This window comes from Crotalus tigris, unplaced genomic scaffold, assembly GCF_016545835.1.
Source record: "Crotalus tigris isolate CLP2741 ecotype Arizona unplaced genomic scaffold, ASM1654583v1 scf7180000024339.11422700, whole genome shotgun sequence".
NCBI classification, from domain to species: domain Eukaryota; kingdom Metazoa; phylum Chordata; class Lepidosauria; order Squamata; family Viperidae; genus Crotalus; species Crotalus tigris.
Genome location: NW_024100509.1, coordinates 4132496 through 4145505, shown reverse-complemented (window position 1 = coordinate 4145505; position 13010 = coordinate 4132496). Strand labels below are relative to the sequence as shown.

At 37.3% G+C, this 13010-nt stretch overlaps 1 protein-coding gene across 6 annotated transcripts in view; it reads right to left on the bottom strand.

The window, feature by feature from the left end:
* LOC120300239 (ankyrin repeat and KH domain-containing protein 1-like) overlaps window positions 1-13010 on the bottom strand; it is a 128235-nt gene that overhangs the window by 49733 nt on the left and 65492 nt on the right. For 5 of the 6 annotated variants that reach the window (XM_039325998.1, XM_039326001.1, XM_039326002.1 and 2 more), the window contains exon 15: window positions 11460-12206. The exons of the other annotated variant lie outside the window; for it this stretch is intronic. In XM_039325998.1, coding sequence (XP_039181932.1) covers window positions 11460-12206 — 747 coding nt within the window. The remainder of the gene's footprint in view (window positions 1-11459; window positions 12207-13010) is intronic. 6 annotated transcript variants of the gene reach the window in all.

The window sequence follows — 13010 nt, the reverse complement described above, 5'->3', positions numbered from 1 at the left end:
AAACAGGCTAAACCCAAGTAAAATGAAATTACTATTTCATTCACCAGTTTTATCTATTAGCAGTGTGACAATGCCCCTGAAGCAGGTTTTTATTTTAATTTTACTTTTAATTTTTAAATTAGAGTTTTCCTGGACTCCCAACTACTGCTAGATAGGCAGGTTAAGCCCTTTGCAACCTTATATAGAATGAAATGATCTTGCTAGAGTGACTGATGCCCTCACCATCATCCATTTGGACTGCTGTTACATATGCTACATTAGGCTGTTTTTGAAGAACATTCAGAAGATTCAATCAGTCGACAGCGCAGCAGTACAAATGTTGGTAGCACTTGGTACTATGACCATGTGACACCAGTGTGTCAGCTTCATATCAGCTTTCACGTGCAAGTCAAAGTTTTGTTTTTGACTGTTCAAGTCCTGCTTGTTGCTGAGTTATCTCCAGGATGGCCATTCGTCCAATCTTGACCTGCCTGGTATGAAGTTCCAAAGAGAATCTTCTAATAACTCCCTACTTTTGTGGAGTAAACTCTTGAACATAGTTTTTCTGTCATAGCATTGGCACTTCCAAACATTTTCCTCCAAAATTCATGCTTTCAAACATTATTAAAAACTGAAATATTATTAAATCCTGAATGTGCCATTGGGACTTGATGGTTCCAAAATATGTGGAAAGCACCAGGTTGAGGAAGCTACACGTAATCCTTGACTCATGACCACAATTGGAACGAGAATATCAATACTGAGTGGTCATTAAGTGAGATGTCCTATGACTGCTTCGCTTAACAAATGCAATTGTGAAACTCCTGGTTGCAGTCTTTAAGTGATCACACATGTCATTGAGCCCATACGCTGGAGCTTCACATTCGCTGCCAATCTGTCATGAACTATGGGGGGAAGTAGCTGGTTGGAAGGGGAAAAGGCTAACTACTCATCATACCTTCCAGAGACAGGTGTTGGGAATGGAATGCAACGGTTCACCAATCCACCTGCCATTGAAGAGACAATTCCCAAAACAATTTATTCCAATATAATTGAACAATAAGGGACCAGCAAAGGGGAAGAACTGGGAAGGAAGTGGAAGGGGAAAGTTAACCAGGGAAGTTTGGTGCACAAACTTCAGTTCTGCGTTTGCTATACTGTAAACCACTTGGCTTTTAGTAAAGTATACCTTTCAATACAAATGGAGCTGAAAGTTTTTCTTGCCTAAAGGATCAAGTCTGAAGGCAGGTTGTGGGTGCTGCAGTATGGTGCAAAGCCACAGCCAGCCTTGGAAGCCTCACTTTGCCACCTGGCCTGCCAGTTCAAGCTGCTCAGGCTCATGAAGCAAAATGCCCCACTTACCTTTGCCGTTTCTCCACTTGCTGACAGAATTTCCAGCCCCAGAGTGGACAGGCAAGTCCCTCTGCTCTTGGGCTGAAAAAGGTCCATGGCAAATTCTAAGCAGGATTTCCAGGAGGAAAAATTTCCAGAAGATTGTTTGGATTTTGACATGGAGCGTTTTCAGTCAGCCCCCAGAAATGAGACAATTGTCTCCTATCTCTGGGGTCTGACTTCAAATGCCCTGTAGAGAAGGATTTCATGGAGCTTTTTCAGCCAGCGTCCAGAGATGAGAGGGAGTCCTCTTGTCTAGGGGGTTGGCTGAAATCACTCCTGCCAAAGTGCTGCTTGGATTTCAGCATGGAGCTTTTTTAGCCAGTCCCAAGAAACACGAGCGAGTTCTCTCAGCAAGCAGCAGCAGCTTGCAATCTTCCCTCCAATTTCTCCATTGACCTTTTGGGGGAAGCTGGCAGGGAAAACTACAAATGGTGATCACATGGTCATCAAGTTAGCACCCAGACTGCAATCACATGGGTGCAGAGGAGCTATAACAATTATAACTTCAGGCAATAGTATTAAGTCCCTTTGTTCAGTACCACTGTGTAACTTCAAATAGTTGCTTTAGTTTGTGGGACTGTGTTGTACTCACTGTGGGTGGCTGCCTTCAGGAAAGTTTGGGGTGAAGTTTTACTGGCTGTTGTAGTACCATTTGTCTTGGGACAGTAGAGCAATAAAGGACTTTATTGAAGCCTGCATTTGCCTAGGCTTGACCTGGGCCATAGCAGGAAGAGTCGTAAATCAAAGACTACCTGTATTTACATTAAAATTTTCTGCTTATATCTAAATTGCTATAAAGCCACAGCAGATTTCCTCACAAAGTGTTTTCTTCATTTCTTAAACAATGTTCATTTAAGCAGACATTTAAGCAGATGAAACTATTATCTTGAATTATTTTAACTTAATATAATAATAATCATGATAAAGCAAAAGTTTTAATTGCTTATCCATTGCTTCCTCCCAAAAGTTATGAAAATATTCTTTCAAAATATGACACAAAATTCTGTTATTACTAAAACACAACTGGAGTATGGTGGAATGCATGAGAAAAAAAGCAATAAATGTCACTGCAATTCAACTATAAACTCTGTATTAAAGACTTTTTATAGGTAATCTCTTGTGTCCAAGTCGGCATTAGAAACGTATTAAAATAGAGATCAAGAGCAAATCTTTTTAAAAAGTCAAAGACATTTTTTCTTCAATCACTGATTAAAAACATTATATTCTTGAATTAACAGAAGATCAATTTTAGCTAATTACAAGAGATAATTATTATTAATAAATGCTATTAATTCTTATTCTTTATAGGTGATCCTTGTTTAGCAGCCACAATTTGGACCAGTGATTCAGCTATTAAGCGAAGCAGTTACTTCTATATACCACAGCTATACTTAGGACCTTACTTCAGTTTATGACCTGCAAAAGTTGTAAATATAAGGATTGGTCACAAAATTACCTTTTAATTACCATGATATCTGTGAATGTTCACTAAAAGAGGCAGTTCCTAAATAAGAACTACCTTTATTACTTTCTGCCTTTTTTTATTCATAACTCAAGGTGGCAACCACACCTAATACCCCTGCTTTCTATTTTCCCCATAAAAACTATGTGAGGTGGGCTTGGCTAAGAGAATTTATGCCTCAAGTCTTAACAGCTAGTGTGAAAAATCAGGAGTCTGGTAGCACTTTTTCCAATTAATATTTTTTTTATTAAAAGTCATTCATTTGTTACTTGGAAAAGATGTTATCAGACTCCTGATTTTTTTTGCCACCACTGACAAACCACGTTTTTCTTGTATAATGTGAAAAAATGCAGGTTAATATCTAGGTCCCACATTATTTTATAACACAGCTTGTTTTACAATGGCTCACTGAATTAAAGTGTAATAGCTTAGTTTACATAAAATGCTAAATGATAAACCTCTGTTTATAACACATATGACTGAACTCAATTAGTTTTTAGCAAAATGTTATTTATTAAATTTGCTGTTACAGCACACCTGGTTTGTTATAAGAGTGTAACAGGAATGTCTACATCTTTTCTTGTTTCTAATGCATATGCAAATATTCAAATAAAGTTCATAATATTGGCTGACAACAGTAGTAACAGGACAAACCTAAATGTGTAACTGATACCTATTTGTGAGTTTTATGCCACTGAACTTAACAATTCAATAAGCTGAGTATCATATATTTGATTTCAAAATATGTAAAAACATCTTAAAATTGAAACCCTAAATCAAGTTATTTTTAAATACTCTTATGTTTCTTAAGAAAAGACTTAAGAAACTGAGCTATTTTAACAAAGTTTTGAATAAAAACTATTAAGAGAATTATGATCATTAATATCTATCCATCAGAAAATTGAGTCACAAAAGATTGTTTGATACTTGCCTACATACCCCTAAAGCCCTCCATATTATTTTCCTTAATCTATTGTCTTATGAATTCTTCCCAACCCATCTTGTTCAAATAATGAGAATGCATATAGGTTATGTTACAACTGTTTTCCTAATAGCATGCTTTCATTGCATCATCTCTTTTTATTTTCTTTCACTGCACTTCAGGAAATGGGAAATCTGCAGCCCTTTCCCAAACACTTTGGAGATACCAGATGGATTTTACTCTTTCTTGTGGAATTATTTCCATATTCTCCATTAATGAATATAGGTGACTGCATCATATGTAAGTTGTCCCTCAAACTGAAGTCTGACAAGGGATTTGAACAAAGGGAATGGTAACAAACACATACTTTGGAAACGTAAGAACCAAGTATATAGCAGAACTATGTTAGATAATTTAATATTGGCTTCCCAAATTGACACTAACATGAAAACAATAAATATTAGGTGTAAAAATAAATTTGATATTAAATAGTAAGTTTTGCAAACAAATGGACTGCCTAAATAAAAAGTGGTTTCTGTTCACAAAACTGTTCCTGAATCTGTTCAGCTGTTACTATACGGCTCTTATAACAATATCCCTTCTGACTCAACTATCTGGCATATGGAGACAACTTTTTATTTCAATACTCCCAGATTAGGAGTATTGAAAGAAAAAGTAAAGGAGTTGCATTTAGCAGCCATACTTTCAGCATTTAGAAAACCTGAAAACTGCAATGGGGAGAGCAGGGAATGTGGTCACTAAGTGAGATGACCACGTTAACTTTCACAACTTAAAATTCTAATGGCCAGGTTCTGTAATGGTCATAAGTTGAGGACTACCAGTAAAACTTTTAATTTTGTCACAGCATAACGCCATGCAGCACATAACAGATCTCTAGCAATGTTCTTCCTGTTGTAATAAAGGCCTTGCAAATATCTTACCTGCAGAGACCACAACGAAGGTGGCTATATTGTGAGAAATTTTGATACTTACCCCTTTATTGCTTTCTAGTATAATTAAAGAAAAAAAGTAGAAAAGGACTGAATAGCCTTATGTGAATCACTAATCAGGGTTGATGTGGTGGGAGTCATTTTTCCTATTTCACAGACCAGAGTGACCCACTTTCATCAATTTGATAGTTTATGCAGCATATTAAGGGCCACACTCCCAAAACGGGTAAACCTCAAAGTTGGCTCAACTATAGGCTGGAAATTTTAAATGAGCAAATTGTATACTTTAAATCTTACAAGACTCATTTTGCCCTTAATATCCCTTTAAAATTGGGTCATTTACCATGTCTTCAGATAGCATGTAATTTGACTTGCTAAATGAATACTATAAGCAAAATCTAGTATAAAAGTAAGCATGGATCTCAGACCTATTCTGCATATTATCCAGAATCTCGGGTGTTATGTCCCAACAGTTGAGAGACTTACAGAATATTAGTCTCATGGAAGGAGGGCTTCATTCTGAGGAATTGGGATATGACGTCTTTTAAGAAACATATTTTGGGAAATGAAATTGTAACTTTTTCCATCAATGGTATGCTTCATAAAGGGGGAGCTCCTCATTTGGAACATGACTCCACTTTCACATAGGCAACAATAGCAAATGAGGAACTGGTAACCTTGGAACTCCTCTCTGAATTGAGAACTTTGCTTCATACAGAATCTCTCTGTGAAGAGATTGCAAATAGTGATCTCCAGATGTTTGACAACTCTGAGAACTGAGGGAAAATCATTGCCTAAGCTGCAGTTCCGGCACCTTTAAAGAGACATTGGGTTCACCTTTCCCACCCTTAACTACTTTAGGAAGCTGCTTATTATAGTTTTTCTAGATGATCAGAACTTTGGAAGGGCAAGGCTTATTATACTGGAGAATCTCCTATCCTAGAAGAAATAAATTTTATGTAGGTTTAAGGATTAAAAAAGAAAAAAACTTTTGGAAAACAGCAACAGGGAAGTTGATTCTGAGGCTAAAGAGACTTGATAAAACATTTCCTATGGGTGTTTTAATCCTTTATAAAGAATATCTGAAGATTTTGAAATTAAAACGGTCCTGGTTCCGGTGATCGACTCAGATTGGATCCTGCAACATTATACTGGGACACGTATATTTGCCTTCATTTTTAAATTAATTGTAAGAAATCCTCTTGTGGGAAAATTTTGCTGATTGGAAGATAAACAGTTGGTAATAGAGGACCAAGAAGGTAGACCAGAGGGAATCAAAGAGTTAAGAATTACAAATAAAGGAAAATAAACTATGAATTCAATGAGGCAATACTGTCTGACAACAGAAGAAATTAAGTCTGTTTGGAAACAATGTACTCAGAAATTACTTACAAGGTTGTCTGATACTGTAACAGAGGATATAGAAAAACAACAGATTTTATTAAATAAAACAGAGAATGAAGTTTATTTGAATGTGGATTTGGATTTTTTAAAAATGCCAGATTACAAAAGGGAAATGGAAAAAGATGCTGTGAATCTGAAAATGAATTTAAAAATACTAGAATATATAAGATTGGTGGGAAAAGATGAACAATGGATTTACAAACAAAACTGCTGATATCTTAATTAAATGAGATATAATTAAAGGGGGCATATCAATAATAAAACAGAGGAGGGGATTCAGAAATCTTATTTTGGATTTACAAGAGGAATGTGTTAAACTAATGAAGCTGTTCTGGAGAGGAGACAAAAACAAAAGAATAAAAAATCACTGGGGGACGCTATTTGATGGGATTAAAAAAACAGAAAAATAAGTGAAGAATTTGATTCATTCAACTTTGGTTAATATGTTATGTCTTCTCATAATTATTGAATTTCTTTTTGACCAGGACTGAATGATGTTTGGTTTTAAAAATCTGTTTATAAATGGAAAAATATTTCTTTTGCTTTATTTCTTAAAGAAAGTGATAAATTGGATTATAAAATGGATTAATTTGATTAGGGTTAAAATATATACATCTGTCAAGTCCCTTTGGTGCTGGGACCGGGAGCTCTTAATAGACTTCTGCTGATTAGGACTGAATGATGAGTTTTTATGTCATTGGTAACGAATGAGACGTACTATACTGGAGAAGGTGTTAAGTTGCTGAAATTATTCTTGCCTGTATGGAAGAGGGAGTTAAGTTTTATATATCTGCTCTCACTGTTACTCTCCAGGACAAAGAGGAGAAATCTTTTTCTAACTAATCAGTATTTTGAGCCCTTGCCCAAGAGGATGTAGTAATTCAGCTTTCTGATGAGAACACTGTTTTAATGATAAAAACTTGATGATCCAATCACTCAGAGTGTCTCCCAATTTATCAAGACGAAGGAAGCGTATCCTAGACAAGGATGAAGCGTATCCTAGGCAATGAGGAGCCATGTTAACTTTCATATGGGTGGGCATATACTCCATTTACAATGACAAGATAAAATCTCCTGCCTGCAGTTCATGACATTCATTGGTCAGCAAACTCTCAAAAGCAATGATTCTGAATTTAATCTTTCATCTTCAACTTTTGACCAGTCGAAGTTGAATTATGTAGGATAAAAATTTATATACTAATTTTGACTGGAGCTCTTGAAGTGATACCTAAAGCAGGGCTTTTCAACCTTTTCACCCATTGTACCACTTTTAGGATATGGCAATATCCGAGTATCACCAGTCGCCTAGCAAGGTGTCAAAAACTTGATGACAAAAAAAAAAAAAGGAAAAAAGTGATGAAGTACTGGTAGTCCTCGACTTACAACAGTTTGCTTAGTGACTGTTCGAAGTTACAATGGCACTGAAAAAAGTGCCCCTAAGGCACAGCTGAGCAAGACACCTGCCTGCCCACCCGGCGGCGCTCTCATTCCCCTCCCCTGCTATCACTTTTCTAGGATGGTCGCGTAGCACCTGCCAGGTGCCAATGTATCACAGGTGGTACCCGTACCACTGGTTGAAAAGCCCTGACCTAAAAATACTGAATTTATCAGACTTGAACACTCTAGTTTTGGTCTCTCTTCAAAGTGGCCACTCTGCTTGGAATTGCCTATATTTTTAGATGCTACCTTTATAATTTTAGGTACAGTTAGGAGTTAAATTGTTAACTTTCCATCACATTAACCCACACTTAATAACAACAAATAATTTACTGAATATTAAAGGAATAAAAAGGGGTAAACCCTAAATATCATAGATAAGAGAACTGTTTACCGTATATTCCGGCGTATAAGGCGACTGGGCGTATAAGACGACCCCCAACTTTTGAGAAGATTTTCAGGGTTTAGAAAGTCATCTTATACGCCAGAAAATACAGTACAATTTTGAATTTCTGTTTATAGATGAGCACAATAGGAGCTCCTTTGCTACTAGAAAGCTTTGTCCTCTAGTGCTTATTTCTGTAAAAAAAATAGGGCTGGCCACTAGGGGGCAGATTGGTTTTAAATTCAGAGAACAGCTACCCGTATATTCCTGCGTATAAGACGACCCCTGACTTTTGAGAAGATTTTCAGAGTTTAGAAAGTCGTCTTATACACCGGAAAATACGGTAATTTTTTTTTGTTGGAAAGAAATAGAACCATTGCCTAAATCATTATTTTAAGGGAGGGAACCTGAACAGTTCTTACTAAAGTAATGACAACAGATAGTTATTTTTCTAATCCAAGTTCAATTAAAATTCATCTGAAATTTAATTGTTTTAGAATTGATGAATATGTTATAATACTAAAAAGAGACCAGTAGAAATAGTTTAAAGATTTAAATCTTGCTGAAGAAAAGCCAACATAAGTTTGGTAAGTTAAATCAATCAAATTAAAGGTTTTCTAATTATTTGGAGAGTTGCAATTTGTGACCTTTCCTATTGGTTTATGACAAGCAAAGTCAATGCGGAAACTGGCAAGTAGTGGCAAGTCAAGATCACATGAGATGCTTGCTTAATGACCTATGCATTAAGCAAGAATCTCATGTGATTTTGACTTGTGATTCTCACTTAATGATGGCAATTGGGACTACCAGAACTGCCATCATTAAGTGGTGCAGTCAACTGTTTTTTGCCTTTACAACCATGCTGCTTAACGGCAGAATTTCTGGTCCCAATCAGCATCATTAAGCGAGGACTAACTGTGCTGGTCAGAAAAATAAAATTAGAACAGAATTCAATGAAAGCATTTTCATGTAAGGAATTATGACGACAAAAACCATCCACCTGTCAGTATAATACCTGAATTTTTTTCCATTTTCCAAGATTATTCATTTATTTAATAAGTTTTTAATTTAATTTTTCAGTTACAAAACTTCCCAAAATATGGAATATTGCTTATTATTAAAAAAGCACACCTGCAGAATTACCACTTAACAGTTACAATAGTTTAAGAAAACCAATCAGAATAAACCTTATCATTAGGTGAAATCAATCAGCCACTTTGAAGAGAGACCAAAAATAAAAGCTAATCGAGGCTAACAGCCGACCCATCCATCGCCCTCCTAATCCATCACCTGAAACAGTTATTTTCATTTTATTTAGGTCACAGTTTTCTAGAATGATTAGCCACCCATCTACCAATGCATGAAAGTGAGCAGCTGGGAGTAGCCTTAATGAGTGAACAATAGACCATCTTCCTACCTCAGTCAACTGATTATACTACTGCCAACCAAAGAAATAGGGAACAGCTCTTTCTAAAGTCATCCAGTGATAAAAGAATGGTGATCGATTTAGTACAAGAAAATGATTTTTTTTTCTTTGCATAGCACACAATGCACTACCACTTGATACCATAATACAGTGATGGCGAACCTTTTAGAGACCGAGTGCCCAAACTGCAACCCAAAACCCACTTATTTATTGCCGGGTGCCAGGTGGGCGTGGCTCACTAGATGGGCATAGTCACCTCGATGTTGTTCATGGGGAAGGACACCTGTGGGGGCCGGGAAGGGTTGGGGGAGATCCAGGGGGTCTCTGGAAGGTGGGCAGGAGGCTTGTCCTGCGGGGTAAAGCGAGGTAGGGCGGGGATGCCATTGTCACAGGGCAAGGCGAGGTAGGGGCCGGGGGGCTGCTGCCTAACACTGTTGGCCCCCGCACCGAGGTCCAACGAGCGCATGGGGGCTGACAATGTCCGTCAGCAGCCACAGCCTGCCAGCCCCCTGACTGCCGCACTCTGGGGCTCCGCAGCCCACCGCCATCAGTTCAGAGAAGCTGCCTCTGACCTGGACGGCCAACTAACAGCTGAGGAGGTGATGCAGTAGGTCATGCCTGGGAAAAAGAGAGCATGAGAGGCCAGGAGGGATGGGATGGGGGGGGTGGGTGGGTGGAGGGAAACCAGCTGTGCAGGGATGCATCTGGCCATGTAGGACCTCGGCGAGTTAGTGGGCAGCTGGTTGAAGAGGGACGGTTGCCATCTCAGGGGCATGGTGTGCGTGCCCACAGAGAGGGCTCTGAGTGCCACCTCTGGCATGTGTGCCATAGGTTCGCCACCACTGCAATATGTAATAATGTTGCCAAGTTGTGTCCTTTAAGACAGAGGCCCCCAACCTTTTGAGCACCAGGGACCGGTTCCATGGAGAGGTTTTTCCACAGACCAGAGAGCGCGTGATTTTGTATGCTGCCTGCATCCCACGGATGGGGCCTTTGCTTGTTTGTGCGGACTGGTTGCTGGCATGCCATGGCCTGGTACTGGTCCATGGCCTGGGGGTTGGGGACCCCTGCTTTAAGAGGATTAAACAATTTTATGGAGAACAAAACTATCAATTGCTAGCCAGATAAAATAGCTATCTACTATCAGTAAAGGAAGCAGTAAGTCTTGCAATACCCATTTCTGGATTGGGTTTATTCTTGCTTTGGAGTTTCACATTCATGAAAATATGCTAATAGAGAAAATATGCTAATCAAATAGGCATTTTGATTCTATTCAGCACAATTCGTGTGTGTGTGTGTGCATGAGAGAGAGAGAGAGAGAGAGAGAGAGAGAGAGAGAGAGAGAGAGAGAGAGAGAGACTCTGCATCTGTCTATTTACCTCTAGCAACTAATCTATCATTTGTTTCCAAATACCCTAATTTGAGGTGCTTGCTTGATGGGATAGCTAAGATTGGGACAGCATTCAAATAGTACAAAATGGATAAGTAAATAAAGCCCAAGTTTATTACCAAATATAACCATACTCACTCCTTGTTCCAAGTATCTTTGGTCTTTATCTTTAATTAATGGAGTAATACTTTTCAAAACTATTCCATCTTATGACTGATTAGAAGTTTATGACATTCTACAGCTACATAAAAATAAATGTCACTAGAGATTGTGTTCTACTGATATATAATTCAACTAAAAATTCTTCTGAATCAAACAATGTCATGCTATCTAGAGATCACGAACAGAGCCCCTAGAGTCAGATTCACCAAAATACCATCATCTTATAAATGTTGCCTGATCACCTAAATATGTACTTGCACAATTCTATAAACTGACATCCTTTCTTAAAAAGATTCCCATTAATAGTTATTACATCAGAAATGAAACCCAATCAATACAGTAAAAAATTCAGTAAAGCAAAACATTAGTATTTTGCTTTTGATTAAACAATCCAAAAAGTTGGATGTAATTGAATGCCAACATTAAAACTAATAAAAACTGTAAAAACAGTAAGGGAAAAACTAGAAAACTTTGTGAAAGACAATGGGAACAAAAGAAACTAATAACACACATATTTATTGAAGAAAAGGTACATTTCTCAACCCACCTGCTATCAGGTCATCAAGAGTGTCGGTAAGCGTCTGTGCTGGCGAGGCAACCATTAATCCATCTGGTTCTTGAACTAATAGTCCCTGAACATGTCCAGCAATTGGTTGCTGCTGTCCTATAGTTTGCTGATTACCTAATACTTTCTGAAGTTCAAAAGAATCTGTCCCATTACAACCTATGTTACTTGAAAAGTTACACTGTGGTGTTGCAAGAGGCTGAAGAGGGGCAAACTCAGTTTGCTCAGGAGATGAAGGAGAGTGTTGTTGCTCATCTTTACGCAGGACACTGTCAACCTGTGACAACTCTGAAAGGTTATCCCCAGGAAGGCCCTCATTTCCTTCCAGTTCTGGGAGGACACCTGTATGTGGACACTGCTGCTGCTGATTAAGTGGAGCCTCTGTCTGACCTTTGGTCTCCAAATATTCTTTGGTAAATTGCTGCTGTGTTTTCATCTGCAACTGCCTTTCCACCTTCTGCAGCTCCTTTAGTATTTTCTTTTTCTTTTGTACTTGTTCTTCTCTGTTCTTTTTGAGCTCTTCAATTTTATCTTTATTCAAAGGTTCACCTTGAATTAACTCCAATGATTTAAGTTGCGCTTTTTCAATTGCACTAATTCTTTGTCCAAGTTCATTGAGTTTGCCTTCAGTTTCTTCTACTATACATTCCAAAGGCTGGTATGGGTGAAAAGGTGATAGTAGTTCCTGATCTGCTACCTGAAGGGAAGTTGACTTCTGCTTGGATGTACCTAAGCACACGAAAAATGTTTGAAAAAATGCCATGCTGCAGTGCACCCATATCTCCCACAAACTTTCCCCACCCAAATCTAACCATTTTAAGATAAAATAGATCAAAGCCGTTACTCAGAAACAGAAAAGACATTAAAACATTGAATGGGAGCTTAAATATGGACCCGATTTAATTTTAATACTCAAAGGAAGGTTCTGTCTGAAATATAGGTTACCAGGAAATAATTTACTATACTTGGAAACTCAAACTGAACTTGCAAAACAGTTGCAACACTCAGATATTCACTCTCACCCATCTTTTTTTTTATAATAAATGCAAAAAATAAATTTTTGAAAAAAATTTATAAATGCAATACAAATAATTACTAAAAGCAAATAAAGCCATTCTGGGATAAGCAAAAAGTCTAAATTCAAAAATATTTTTCACAAGCAAATACATTTGGTGTAAAAAATAAACAAAGAATTTTAGGAGGACCTTTATACATGTCCAAGAAATTATATTCTTATATACAAGGTATTCAAGACAAACATATATATATTTCATTTGATTTAACTGCTCCAAGTTATATAAAATTGTATCAATGTGTAGCTACTGAATTCTATGTTTCTTAAAAAAATGAACAATTCATATTAAAAAAATACTAATTATACAAAAGACAATAGAAACTCTGCTGTTAGCCATGTTCTTACATGAGTTTTCCTTTAAGTGTAAATATCATAAACTAAACAATCTTAAAACCCTTATTATATCCAATTAAGACTGTTAGGTACTTCTGTGATTCTTCCTGTTATTATGTGCTATT